The 15549-nt window shown below is 31.3% G+C and overlaps 1 protein-coding gene across 13 annotated transcripts in view; it reads left to right on the top strand.

Moving 5' to 3' along the window:
- Positions 1–15549, top strand: part of LOC148599361 (band 3 anion transport protein-like) — a 74044-nt gene that overhangs the window by 46571 nt on the left and 11924 nt on the right. For 12 of the 13 annotated variants that reach the window (XM_088559516.1, XM_088559507.1, XM_088559515.1 and 9 more), the window contains 9 exons: positions 151–286; positions 3544–3618; positions 7363–7552; positions 8165–8464; positions 10860–11052; positions 11381–11593; positions 12367–12515; positions 13907–14101; positions 15075–15377. In XM_088559516.1, the coding sequence (XP_088415642.1) occupies positions 151–286; positions 3544–3618; positions 7363–7552; positions 8165–8464; positions 10860–11052; positions 11381–11593; positions 12367–12515; positions 13907–14101; positions 15075–15377 (1754 nt within the window). The remainder of the gene's footprint in view (positions 1–150; positions 287–3543; positions 3619–7362; positions 7553–8164; positions 8465–10859; positions 11053–11380; positions 11594–12366; positions 12516–13906; positions 14102–15074; positions 15378–15549) is intronic. The other variant, XM_088559518.1, reaches the window with a different exon arrangement.

Here is a 15549-nt window from a genome sequence, read left to right as displayed (position 1 = left end):
CTTTAATCTTGGATCAGTTTCATAAAATAATTCAATTGATATTCTCTGAAAATCTTCATAAGTGATCCAATTGGTCAAAATTTCAGATGAGTGATTTAGGAATATCCTTGAATTGAGATTTTTACTCAATACTGACCTTATTTATTGTAGGAACAATGCTGCTGGATATAGAGGCCACTGATCTACCTTCGATAGTTAATCATATTATTGACAGCATGATAATCCACGACCAAATTAAAGCAGAAAACAAAGGCAATATCCTGAGAACACTGTTGTTAAAACACAAGTAAGTAATGTAAAAAAAAGAGATTTATTGATTCTAGCCATTAAACTTTTATATTGTATCTATATTTAGTAGTGATGATGAATGGAATTAAGAAGTAGTACAATTTTTTTGTTTTTATGCAACCTGTATAGCATTTTAGTTTTCTTCACAAGTTTGTTGATGACAAAAAAAGTGATAATATTTGTTTTTGTTTTTATTTCTCTTTGAAAGATAGGAGGCATTTTCATCTTTCCTCTACTCCTTTCAATCAAATTTTGTGGTTTTTAGATCAATTATGTCACATTTCTTGATGTGTGTCAGAGGTGCAAGTGTATGAGTGAGAGGTTTTTTTTGTCACATTTACTTATGTGCATGAGAATTGTAAGTGTATGAGTGAGAGGTTTTTTATCATGTTTACTGATGTGTGTTGGAGGTGTAAGTAATTGAGTGAGAGGTTTGTTGTCACAGTTGCTAATGTGTGTTAGAGGTGTAAGTATATGAGTGAGAGGTTTTGTCATGTTTACTGAAAGTTTTTGAGAACTGTATGAGTGAGAGGTGTTTTGTCACATTTACTGCTGTGTGTATTAGAGGTTTTGAGAATGAGTTGGAGATATTTTACCCTTGTGTTCCTCTCTGTAGTGTTATGAGTAAGCGGTAAGTCTGGCGAAAAAAAATCTGATTTGGTAACAGTTTAATACCATGTTTGTAATGTTCTAATATATTTTGCTATATTTTTCATTGGAAAGAATGTCTTATGATAAATTTGTGAGAGTCATAATTTTAAGATTGAGAAACACTGTATAGTCATGCAATTTCCTTTTAAGAAAGTGGAAAGGTTTGCTTTACCAAACTGAAGCAAAACATTAAAAAATAGGTTTTTTTAACATGAAAATGTGATCTTAGGAGTTCTTACCATGTTTATTAATTTAATTTGACAAAAACTTCTATGTTGTGTTTTTTGTAGAGTTTTATTCCTTTTTAATTTTTTGGTCATTACAAGTTTTTTTTTTACATTTTCTTCATGCAATGCAATCTCAAAGCTCTCCCCATAAAATCTAGTGAAGAGGGTACCAAGATGATTGTCTGGCTTAAGTCAATGCTATAAGCTTTAGTAAATTGATTTTATTCATGATGTTGACATTTATTTCATTTTTTATGTACTGTGTAGATGCTTTGATTTGTGGGTATTACTCTGTATTGTTCATAGAAATTTTATGTGTTCAATGAGTTCTGAATTTTCGGATTTCTCAAGTCCTTTTATTTTGACATGAAGATTTCTAAAAAGGTTACTGTTCTTGTGAAATACTACATTGACAAGAAGGCCAAAACCATGAGAGTTGTTACCTCACAAATAGTCCAGCTTCCACAATACATATTTTGAGTGATTGTTTTGAGTAAAGTGTGACTAACAGTGTTGCTCCTTAATTATGATTTGGTATTTAGTCATTTTGATGGCTTAGGTCGATTTTCGTCTTTTATGAATAGTTTCACATCATTTATTTTGGGGTTTTTAGAGTTTGCTTTATGGTAAGGGTTATGCCCATTATTGACGACCTTGTGGTGACCTCTAGAAGTTTAATTGCACTTTGCTTAGCTTTTGGTCTAATTGGCAGTCATACCACATCTCCTATTTTTATATTGTAGGAACTGAAGTAGTTCATGTTTTATGAACAATGGCTTCATTGTAAATCAAAGCTTGACAAATGAGTTATTTTCTCTATTATTGTCTTATCCAATACCAGTTTTATTTGCCATGTTATACTGTTTTATATCAACTTAATTTTAAAATTCAAAATTTTGATTTGGGTCTTAAATATTAATATTATTGTGATATCAAATTATTTCTTAGCCTGAAAGTAAAGGTGTATTCATCAAAAATGTTAATGGCTTGTCATGAAGATTCCTTAGGTTTATCATGCTATCATGGCTACTCTGTGGTTTATTTTTGATTTTCGATATTTGTATATGAAACCTATTAAGCTAGGGAATGAAATGATTATAGTTGTCCCTGTTATGACAAGTTTCTGTTTCATGGTAAATGAAATTAGCTTTTCATAATTTTATAAAAGATTTGTGGACTTTAAACCTAGCAAACCATGAAACCAAAAAAACAACAGGGGGCTACTCGGCTTGATTAGTTTACACCGTACAGCCTTAAATACTTTGCTTATATTGTTACAGTCTTAAGTCTTTCTAGCTTACCTATAGGTCTTTCTACAAGCAAAAGCTACCCTTGCTGATTGCTTTAAATGCTTCAGCTTTTGTAATCAATAATTTTCCTTATTAGGTAATTACCTGTTATTGTGTGATCATGTTTTGACATCACTTAGTAGGCACCACTTATGGTTCATTTTGTGTACACGTGTACTCATGTGTACACATAAACTATGTTTACCTGAATGAACCTTCATGTGGAGATAGAGGATGATCTGTAGAAATGTTGCCCATATACCTATATATATATATTTTACTTTAAAAATGTCTATTTTAGTGGATACAATGGTTGTGTTCAGTGGATAAGTCTTTCCTTGTCTAATTAATGACCTGATTAACTGCTTTCTGTGGTAAACTTGACAATTGACTTTCTATCACAGAAATGGAATGACATTCAAATCTCCTTATCAATACCTTAGAAAGTTCATCAGGTGATTGCCAAACCAACTCTGTCCCCTGAACATCATTGTTGTATGCACTGTAATTTTGCTCTACCCTTTTTCTATGCTTCAGAAGATAAGCATGTGCTGAAGCAGTATTGTTTTCTATGTATTTAGATTTGAGGATGATTGTTAATACCTCAATATAATTCTTTCTTTGCTGTTTGGAAATTGTTTGGTTTGCATGATATTAGCTCTATAACAAAGGCCTATACTGATTCATTCAGTAATCCTTATTACCCTTTGTTTAAATTCATGTATTAACAGTTGTATACATGTATTCCTGAATTCTCAGTTAAATACATGTATTTTTGAATTTACAGATACATAGATGTATTCCCAAACTTACAGTTAAACATTACATGTATTCCCAAATTCACAGTTGTATCCATGTATTCATTTTTAATTTCACTCATAGAATTCCTGAAGCACATTGGGCTCAGTTTTAGTAACTATGGAAATGTTTTATCTTTAGATTTTTAGTATATATTTAATGTTAGAATGTGCCCGTTTCACATACATGTTTCTACATAGGTTCTGTTCAAAGCAGAATTCAATTGTGAGGATGGAATATTAATGTAGTAGTAACTTAAAAGTAAACACATAGTTGCCTCCCTTTTTCAGACATGTTGGCCAGAGAGAAAACTTTATCAGAAGAAATTTTTCCTATATGAATCTTCGAGGACTGGACAGATACAGGTTCGATAGCCATGGTTACCATGGTTACTTTTAGCCCCTCCCACATATATTCCGTTATTTAACAGTGTTATAAAACAATCTGGTGATGGAGTCATATTTCTGAAAAATGGGATTCGGGTGATTTCTTAATTATTTTTTAATCATTATTTCATCTCATCTAATCAATTTTAGTTTTTTCTTCTTTCTTACATGTCTGCTCATTTTAATTTGTTCATTTAGAAAAGATTTGCAGTTTTTAAAAAAAAAAACAAACAAAAAACATTTTCATAAAGTTACCATTGTGACATGTTCAGACAGAGTTTTTATGATTTTCTTGCAGGATTTTAAACTTTTTTAAACAGGATTTTTTTTGTGAAATAGCAAATAATAGTTTGGCTTTCAGATAATAATGGAAAGTATACATTTAAATACTCTACATTGTTTAAAGTCGAAAGGGTCTTTTATATTGTAACCCTATGCTGAACAGTTTATTTTTGTTTTTGTTTTTTTGTTTTTTTTTTATTTATGATAAATAATGAAAAAGGGTAAGGGGTGGTTTCTATTTGAATTGTAGTTGTCATTTTCAAATTTTAGGGTTAATAATTTTTTTAATGTTTAATTTTGGGTTGGTATCAGGCAGAGAATTTGTGCTTCACAGTAGAAATGGCAAAATAGAAGTTAATATTCATGTGTGATTTTATCTTCCAAATTAATAGAGCATTGCACAGGGACTGATATTTCATGATTGTTTTCTATTTTTGAACTGATCTGTTTCTTATTGAAAATAATTAAATAATTGAAAATGTACAGACTTCCTTAATAAGGTTTAATTTTTGCAAAATGATATTTTAAAAAATGATTGCTCCTCCCACTTTTTCTTGTCTGCTCGATGAAGACATCACATTTGCAGTTTTATCTTGGGTCTACATTTGATTCTACCGCCGTCTCTCAGAAATGTCAGTAAAAATTACCACATGATTGGTAAATTTGTAATTTATTTCATGGTGACCCTGCCATGATCTAAGATGAATTATTTTTGGTCAGTGATGAGAAGGGGGGAGTGGGGGTTATTATTGAAATTCTAATATTAAAGAGATTATTCTAATCAATCTCTGCTTTACATTGTCTAAAATCACATATGAGCAAAAAGCAGATGTTTTTATTTGTAACTTGTGTGATGTTTTGGCATATTTTTTCTAGATGTTTTACCCAGTTATTTTGCAGTGTTTGAATAACTTGTTTCTGCAGCAAATCAAGCTTTATTCTAGGATTATAAAAAAAAAATGAGGAAAAAAAATCCCCATTTATGTAATGCTTTTATTACGAAGCTGTTTAGTGTGCTGATGTATAGCCATTCTCTAAGCACGACCCTGCTTGCATGTGTTTAAAAGATGAGATAAAATGACAATTTTTATTTTTTTTTTTTTCCAAACATTTTATTTATCAAGATTTGAACAGAAATTTGACTTAGACCCCAGATTTCTATTTACTCTTTAAGTAACCATGGTGATAGTTTTGTAATAATATGTAAGGAGTCTTTCATGTTATCTTCCACTTGTATTTGTTTACTTTGTTGGATTATTTTTTTGCACAACATATTTTTGTAATTCTTGTAATTGTGCTTGAACCTGCACTAAATTTCATATTTTCACATTTTAAACATTTATCCCCAATACAGTATCTGTTTATGTAAATTCATACCTATAGCTTGATTTGTCAAAGTGAGTTAGCCAGCAAAATGAGTACTGATGACTGCATTTTTTGGTGAAGTGAAATCTTGCTGTTTACAGGATGCTACTAAAAATAGAAAGATGCTCTTGCCATCATACACAAAGATGTAAACCCCTACTATGATTGCTGTGCGATATTTTCATATTTATTGTAATTGTATTTATTTAATACAGTGGAAGATAAGATAACTCCTGATAGCAAATTTATTTATAGCTTATAGTTGTATGTTTGTGGCTTTGGTAATTTTCTATAATGCTTTGTAGTGTGCTTTCTTTTCATGTTCATTTCACATCCCTAACCAAAGTATTGCAGGGTTCATATTAAGGTCCAGTCCGTATAAAATTCAGGCACTGCCATACTGCCAATGGTAAAGTGATTCATGTTGTAGAAAAACCCATCAAACAAATGATGGTTTTTCAGTTTACATTTGCCATATTTTTACATTACAATAATCATTTTCAGATCTGCACTTTTGAGAAAACATATTTTTATCTCAAAAGTGCAACAACGAAATGAAAAACTAAGACTGACTATCAGTAACTTTTTTTGAACAAGAAATGGAAGTTTTTGACATGAATCATCTTTTGTCTGATTTTTATAGATTACTGGTAGGTGTATGTATTATTATAATGGTAATTTTAACTTTTGATGTACCAGATATGTGTTTGATGTTAATTAAAAACACTAGCATAGATGTTCAATTCTAAATATTGTGTGGTCTTACCCAGAAGTGAAGTTAACGGTACATGATGACTGTAGTATTTGTGAGGCTGTGTGTCATGGCCCATGGCCAAAAGTCAACTGTGTAAGACCCTTTAGTTATATAGATATTGTGAGCTCTGTCCTTACACTTGTATTTAACTAAGACCATCCCTTTTGTGTTGCTTATTGACTGGAGATTAGTTGACAATTGTGGTACTGGGAGTTTATGTTGTATACATTCAAATGTAAGCTAAGAAACTTGCTGAAGGTCAACATTTTTGTATGAATGGTCACCTGTGTTACTATCTTGGTTGATAACACAGGGATGGCTTATTGCAAAAAAATAGAGGGAAGAAAACTGCTGAAAAAATTTCTTGGTTTGCTAGTTTTGGTTAATGGGCTATTGTTATTTTCCAACCCTGCCATCAACTTATATACAATCATATATTTGTGGATTTCTTCTATACATACTAACTTAAATGTTTGAAATGGACATGAATATGTTATATTTCTGTTTCTATATCTATTAATATCTGCATGTAAACACTGTTTTATTAGTTGCACTTAGACTAATGGTTGTTTGCTAATGATTATTACACAGCATTTGATTTCAGGATGGAAAAGTGATGTCTGAATATAAATTCACACTGTATCTTCAGGTTTCTCAAGATAATAAGTCTTTAATAAAGAATATATAGGGCAATAATTGAAAATATGGTTGTTTCGTCTCTGATAACCATGATTATCAGGAAGTAGGTAGATTGATTGACAGATTTTTTTTTAGTCTTTTTTTATCAGAATTAAGTTATCTTAATCTTATCTTAATAAGTTATTAAGTGTAGGATAAATACTCAAGATAAAAGGTGAAATGGAACAAAATTTGTAAATGTGTGTGACCTTAGATACTGTTTAACTATTGATTACAGTTTATACTTCATAAATCAGTAGTAAAGATTGGCATTCAGTTTCTACATATTAGGGTAAAAAACTGTTCTAAATAATATGGGAAACACATATGTATGATTAAGGTTTCATTTTACATTATGTAATCTTGTTTGTGCTACAATGTACACTAGAATCATTAACTTCCAGTGCTAACAGCACTTTGATTTGTTAGAATTTCATAGCTTAAAAAAAGGTAAACATAGTTATTGCTAAATTTCATCTTCAGTAAGATAAGGATTATTTGATTATAAATCGTTGAACAGAAATAAAACTAATATCATTGTGTCCAAAAAAATGTTTTCATATAGCAAACAGGCTTGGATTTGACATCTATAAGTCATGAATATTCTAATGAGTACTAAATGAATATGTATTAACTGATTACAGGCATCAGGGTGGAAAACATTCACTGATGAGATCCCTGTCATCGGCAAGCTTTAGATCTGTTGCCTCCCAAAATAGTTTAGACCATGAGAAAGGCTTGGTTGGGGTCGATCCAGTCAAAGAAAAACTCTTAGATGATCCAGAAACAAAGGGGAAGCTTGAGTTTGTAAAAGTTGATGTTGACAATAATATGGTATGACTATCTCCTGATCACATGACTGTCATGTGATATATATGATAGGATTCATTTGAAAAGCGCGTACAATCAGGTGTTCTAAGTGTTATTGATATTCTATTGTACCGTGACTTCATTTTGTTTTAACATTGTTTCATTATATTATATAGTGGATAATATTCACGGGTTGCTAATTTTGGCATATTTTAGAGATCTGTCTTAGAACTTCAAATAAAAATTCTGTGAAAAATTTACTCTTGGCTCAAGTACTTAATACACCACTACGCATCTGCCAAATTAAGGAACACCATAATTTTTTTTAATACCTTTTTGACTAAAAATCACCAATTTTTACACCACCATACATAAAATCATAATCAAATTAGAATTTACTCTATCCAGTACACATTATGTGAGCTAGAGAATTATAAGGATGATGGTAGGGATACTTCCTTCATTGATACCCACTTATAGTGCTGTTCTTATCTCAATCTTTTTCTTTTATTAAGACATTTACAATTCACTAATTACAAAATGGCTTCTTGCAGAAAAATAAAGCTGAACAGTTAAGTACATGTATTCCAGAATAAATGAATAGATAAAACAGATCACATTTTTCTTTTTTCTTAGAGGACAGATGGAGTCCACATTGGCATCACGCCCCAAGAATCACAGAAGAAGAACATGCAGGAAACAATAATGAGAAGAATTCCGAAGGGAGCTGAGGCTACAACTGTACTCGTAGGTTGTGTCGACTACCTTAGTAAACCGGCAGTAGCATTTGTACGATTGGCTGAAGGAAAGATTTTAGATAATTTAACAGAAGTTCCTCTACCTGTTAGATTTCTGTTTCTTCTTCTCGGGCCGGAGAACAGCGGCATGGACTACCATGAAGTTGGTAGATCTATTTCTACACTTATGTCCAATCAGGTACGTCATGAGATTCTGTCTTTGTATGTCCAATCAGGTACGTCATGAGATTCTGTCTTGGTTATGTCCAATCAGGTATGTCATGAGATACTGTCTTTGCTTATGTCCAATCATGTACGTCATAAGATTCTGTCTTTGGCTATGTCCAATCATGTATGTCATGAGATCCTGTCTTTGGTTATGTCCAATCAGGTATGTCAAGAGATTGTGTCTTCAGGAATAATTTAACAAGCTACTGTCTTTGACTGAAGCTGGTGTGTCAATCTTCTCATTGATTTTGTTCTATATGATGTATGTAAATTATAGGTTTTAATGATAAGAATTTATCTTTCCATTGGAAGTCCAAAGGTCATTAGTTCTGTGGGGAGAAATAAGAAAAAGTATCACAAATGTCTTAAATAAATTATTGATTATCCATATTATATGAATATGCAATTCATTTTTTATCACTTTCTTAAGTCCCATGATTTTGTTGCACCCATTGAAAAACTAGGTATGTTTTTAGAATAAAAGACAGATGGTTTTCCTAAATGTACTGACTTCCAGAAAGGAAACAGGTGATCTCAAATAATCAAAGGAATTGTGTATTCAGTAAAGGAAACTTACACAATAAATTAATTAAGCAGGTCAAATAGAAATCAGCCTTATGCAGATATCTGCAAATTTTGTTCAGATTAATTTTAAATCAAAAGCAGAATATTTCGATATATTTTGCCAAAGAGTAATTTTACAAATTATTTTATGACAAGACATTAAAAGCTTACACTGTTCTTACAGTTCACTGATTGTGTTTCTGAAAGTTTTCTGTTGATTTACAATGAAAGAGTAATCAAGGGAACCAAGGTTATAGCGGTAATCAAAAGAATGTAATCCAGGGACAAAGACCAGACATGGAAAACAGACATACACAACAAAGAACATAAAGTAACTAAAGTCATACATACAAAGTAACAAAAGTAAATGAGCAACTCGGACTCCACTAAAAATTGGGAGCAAGGATCAAGTGCACCGGTCGGGTAAGCGTCCTCTGCTTTTCTAGAAACACCCGCCAAGTTGCTCATAAAAAGTCAAGTCTGGGGTAGACAAACGAGGAAAGGAAAACTATGACCCGTTGAATAAATCAGTTTTCAATCTGTTGAGTAAGAACAGTAGACATGAATTCAAAGCAGCGAATTTAAATAAATACTTGAAAAAAATAGCAAACAACAAAACCAAAAAACAGCAGTTTAGAAGTTGAAACAGTAAATACCACAGTGTGCCTAATAGATGCGATATTCTGTTGAGATGATCGCGTTGATTATTGTTGATTTCATGGGCAGTTTGTTGTAACATTGTCATTGGTAATTGCCAATATTTTTTTAGTTTCATGGTAGTGGACTGAGGTATAAAATATCAAGCAGTGAAAATAATGGAAAACAATGATAAAATGTTCAGTGAAAACAATGGAAAACAATGGTAAAGTGTTCAGTGAAAACAATGGAAAACAATGATAAAGTGTTCAGTGAAAACAATGGAAAACAATGGTAAAGTGTTCAGTGAAAACAATGGAAAACAATGATAAAGTGTTCAGTGAAAACAATGGAAAACAATGATAAAGTGTTCAGTAAATTGATTCTTATGCATTTCATTCGGTTGGTTCACATTGAAAAATAAGTTTCATTAATCCAAAATTTGATTTGTGTCCAGAATATTACATGTATAAGGTTGATTTCTTACATACAGGACCCAAGTTACTAATAAATCGATGGTGCGAAGAAGCATGGGATTTATAAATGTATCCATATTTCTTTATCTGCATGTGTTTAGATACTGTGAAAGTACTATCGTTCGTAGGGTACCGATTTTTGTGGTTTTCATGGGAAGGCCACGCCACGAAATTTGGTTTTCAAAAGGAGACTTTAATTGAAATGTATACTGAAAACCTCAAAACCATGAATTCAAGAATCCACGAACTTGTGTATTTTCCCTAATCCATGAAAATTGGTAGCCACGAATTAAAGCACTATTACAGTATATGTGAAATGAGAGAAAAAATATGTATAGTGTTGGTGATTGGAAGTGTTTAAAAATATGTCTTGTCTTTAGAGGTGGAAAATTGAAATGATACAAAGCAGGAAATAAAAAAGGTGGTCTGGAATACATAGCATGTGGCATTAATAAAACAATAAATTATATTTAAAAATGGAGAATTTAAAATTGAATAAAAATATTAATTGTTGTATTTAATAAGAAAAACTTCACAAAAACAAAATGAAGTTAAAATTAGTTTGTTCCAAATTTAATTTTTTTATTAACCCATGTACTGTATGCCCTGTACTTGCAAAGATATAAATTGTTCTGATGTTTTTGAAATATAACAAGTTCATTGAAATGCAAATTGATGCATTGTTTCCAGCATTTCCATGATGTTGCATACAGAGCAGAGAGTCGAGGGGAGCTTCTTAGTGCCATAAATGAATTTCTCGATGAGTCTATTGTGCTGCCCCCTGGTGACTGGGACCAGAAAACATTGTTGCCCATTATGGATATGGCAAGAAAAAGGGCAAAGGCTAAACGTAGAATCAAACAAAAGGAGGAAGAGAAGCAAGGTAGGATAAGCCATTGATCTGTTTACGGTTAAGGTGAATTTTAGGTTTGAATCAGCCTTATTAAAAGGAGTTACAGCTTGTCTGTCTGTAAGCAAGTTATGCCTCTCTGTTTTAGTCTACATTGTTTCAGTCATTTGCAAGGTCTTCACTTTATAGATGAGAGTTTTAATGATATGAATAATTTTTTTACTGATAATCATGAAAAGTAGCTTTAAATAGACTGCAAAGTAAAATTAAAGAAAACATTACCTCTATTTTAAAATCTTGTGATTATTACATGCCCAAATTTTAAGTTTTAAATTTCTATAATGTTTTTTTTCTATTTTAGCTCTGTTGGAGAAGGAGAAAAAGGATAAGATTCCCCTGGATCCCTTGAAGAGGACAGGACGGTTATTTGGTGGTCTGATATTTGATATCAAGAGACGCTATCCACACTATATTAGTGATTTTAAGGATGGATTTAATTTGAAAGCCTTGGCAGCTATTGTTTTTATATTTTTCGCATGTTTTTCGCCATGTATTGCATTTGGAGGTCTTCTCAGTAAGTATAACCTTTAAATCAGTAAGTATTAAAATACAGAATTACATCAGTTTTGAATTTGAAACAGGAAATATAGTAAGCCTGAAAGTGTGAAATGTTATGTTCTGTCAAAATGTTCAAAACTGACATTATTACGTTTATCAGGGATGTCACGGTTGATTTGACATAATGCAAAAACTGATTGTGAAATTTTCCTTTATATTTTGTGCTTTCGATGATTAGAAAAAGTTATTCAAACTTTGCACAATGTTTATATACTTAGTGAAGATCTGCAACTTCTGTTAGGGAGAAATTTTATTATTTTTAGCTCACCATTTCAGCATTTTAAATTCTGCCAATTTTTCACAATACATTGTAGTTTTTGGGTTGTTTTTTGTTGTTTTTTTTTTTAACTTGCCTAGTGTTTACTTACATTTTGAAGATACTTACGTGCTGTGGTAATGCAGGTCAAAATATGTATGGGCTTTGTTTATTTCAGATCTGTTCATATAAGAGCCTTCATTACTTGTGAACTTCTTAATTTGTGCTGATCATTCATTATATACAAGTGTCCAGGGATGTTTTTGTCCTTTTTAGCAGATTTCCACTATTTCATGTCCATATTTTACTGTTATGCTTCTTTTTTTACTGTATATTTACTTTCAATTTTTCCAATTCCTTGTTTGTTGACTTTGTAGAATCATCCCTGGTTGTGAAGGATTCTTAAATTAAAAAAAAAATAATGAATTGCTAATAAATGAATACATTACATATACTATATTATATTATTTCAGGTGAGAAGACCTATGATTATTTAGGTGTCAAAGAAACTGTGATTAGTACCTCTCTCTGTGGTATAATTTTTGCGTTGTTGGCAGGACAACCTCTCATGCTTGTTGGTGCTACTGGTCCTGTCTTGGTTTTTGAACAGTCCCTTTATTATGTAAGTTTATGGCTGAGCTGGCCCTTGTTTTTTTAGCAAGTACTTAATCAAGGGAACCAAGATTTGAGCAGAAATCAAAAGAATATTATCCAAGGATAAAGACCAGATATGGAAAACAGACACACACAACAAAGAACATGAAATAACCAAAATAACACATACGAAGCAACAAAAGTAAATGATAACTTCTTACTCACCAAAACTTGGGAGCATACACCAGGTGCATCGGTAAGGTAAACTGTCATAGGTTTCACCAAAAAATTACATACTGTGAGGTTCTTGGTATGGTCCAGCATTTTCATCTCTCAAGATAGCCACCTTTTTACGCAATCTGAATAACTCAACTGAATTCAATTGTGATACAATAGTTACAGCTGGTAAAAAAAAACCATGGTCAACCCACAGTTATAAGTGAGTGGTATTTCAAATTCCTTTGTCCATTTGACATTTCATTGGTTTGTCCATCTGAATTTTGCCGTAATTATCTCCGCTCTCAATCAGTGGATTGATTTCAAATTTGATGTGTGGCTTCATATTTGTTGCCAATTTTCTGGTGCTGTCAGATAACTTCCTGTTTCGTGGGACTTAACCATTTTTCTATTTATGAACTGATTGAGAAAATTTTTTTTGCGAAAATCTTGGCTCCTAGGGGATGGATCGAATTTCAGAATTGTTTTGTTGCTTTATATATTTATATTGCATTTTTTATTGTTTGTGTGTTTTTTTTTAATTCTATTTAGAAATGATTAACAAAAAATCAAATGGCTTCAATTAATTACTTCCTGATTGACTTCAATTTCAAACTAATTGAAAGTTGTTATCATAGTTAAATAAGCAATTATGAACATCATGAAAAGGTCAAAGTTCAAAATACATTATAACTAATTGATTATACCATTCATCTAAACTTTAAAACTTAGACTAAAATAAAATTTCAAAATGAAATAAATGTTTAAATTTTACAATGCCAGTATATATACATTTTTATTTATATCAGTCCACATAGTAGAAGTTGCAAAGAAATTCAAATTTTACACTTTCAGTATCAATAGAAATATTATTCATAATTGATAAAATAATTTCTCATTGGGGGCTTTTGTCCGGGGATTTTGGTCTGGGGGGCTTTTGTCCTGATCCCATAGATAAGGTATATGTTGTTAGTTATTTAAGGATATACAAGTCAGAGTATTACTAATTGTCATGCAGCTTCCTTCATGGTTTATCATGCTTATTATATGTTTTTATTGTTCAGACAAAGCAAAACTTTTGTGTTGACAAGATGACAGAATGAAATCCGCACATTTAAGTTGTAACAAACACATTTTTTCTTCAATAAAATTATTTAATATTGCTTTGCAGTTTTAAAACAAATTTTAAAATTTTATTTTCAGTTCTGTAAAGACAATAATATAGAATTTTTGACAATGCGGGTATGGATTGGATTCTGGGTAATGATGATCTCTATTGTGGCTGTTGCCTTAGAGAGCAGTTTTCTTGTTCGATACATTTCCAGATTCACGGAGGAAATTTTTGCCATCCTCATTTCACTCATCTTTATATTTGAAGTCATCAAAAAGATACAGAATGTAAGTACATGTGTAAAAGTTAAATGCATTATCATGTTTATACTTCATAAAGGTTTTTTTTTTAATTACTGCTGGAAAATTTTGTTCATTAATTGTAAAATTGGGTAATTCTATTTTCTTTGTGCTATGTTATCGTCATCATTGCAGAATAAAATCCAAGGACCTATACCTTTTTTTTTTGTGGGGGTGGGGGGAGGGTGATAATTATTGTGTTTTTAATTACATGTCTCAATGTCAGCCGTGTATAGAGTGCAGCAGTGTTTACTTACACAGATTTTCTGTATTCTCTACTAATTATGACTGCAAGTTATGCTTCTACGGATTGGGAATACCTTCATAGTACCTTTGTTAAACTTTCACAAAGTTCATGATTTTATTGATTATTTCCATAGAATTAGTGAAAAACATGGATTGTCGTCAAGTATATGAACAAATCATGATATAATCATATCAATCTGAAACATATGAATATCATATCATACCCATTTTATATAAAACATATGATTATCATATCATACCCATTTCATATGATAATCATTATCATATGTTGCAAACTATTATTTTCATGTGTGGCACTTTTATACAGGTTCCAAATGCATTTGAACTGACAATGAGGAGACTTTATAATATGTCTGGTTTAGACAGGTTTCTGGTTTATTCAGGGTTAAGTTTAGACATGTTTTTGGTTTATTTAGGGTTCGGTTGACAGTTTTTTTTTTTTTATATATATGCCTGCCTTTGAGGGGTGCTATATAGAAATGGATGGTTGTCCTTCTATCTGTACATTGTTTAATAATTCATAATGCTGAGAGAGATTTTAATAATATTATAGTTATATGTGTTTATTTATCTGTGTAGAAGGAAGCTTTATTTGGATTTCATTCCTGTTTTAATTAACTTTGAATACCAAAATAAGGGGGGAAAAGTATGTATCATGTCTTTACCCGAGAGATTTTGTTGCTTTTTTTTTCAGACATTTCATGAACATCCTCTAGTGTTAGATTACTGTTCTCATGCCAAGAATATATCTAGTAACGACACACTGTCTCTAAATGGTAGTTTACCATTAATAGTAAACTCAACCAATACTGGATACTCATTTGGCAATTTAACGAACCACGAAGAGACCAGTGATCACCATATTTATTCTGGCCACAAGGATGAAGTGAAGAATATGCCTAACACTGCTCTAATGTCAACCATATTAACATTAGGGACATTCCTGTTGGCATACTTTCTCAGAATTTTTAGAAATAGTAAATTTCTTGGAAGAAGGGTGAGTCCCTAATATTCATAAAAACAAGTAATTACAACTAGTGTTATAATAATTGCTGAATTAGTCGATATTTGACTAAAACTAGGAATTGTAGAATTCAGCTGTCTGTCTGTCTGTGTACATTTGTAAATTTTATGTAGTCCTCTAATAATGAATGAATAAGAATTTGACT

This window comes from Perna viridis, chromosome 13, assembly GCF_037379345.1.
Source record: "Perna viridis isolate PV_CMFRI_1.1 ecotype Kerala chromosome 13, ASM3737934v1, whole genome shotgun sequence".
Classification (NCBI taxonomy): Eukaryota; Metazoa; Mollusca; class Bivalvia; order Mytilida; family Mytilidae; genus Perna; species Perna viridis.
This window is presented reverse-complemented; position numbering and strand designations above follow the sequence as displayed.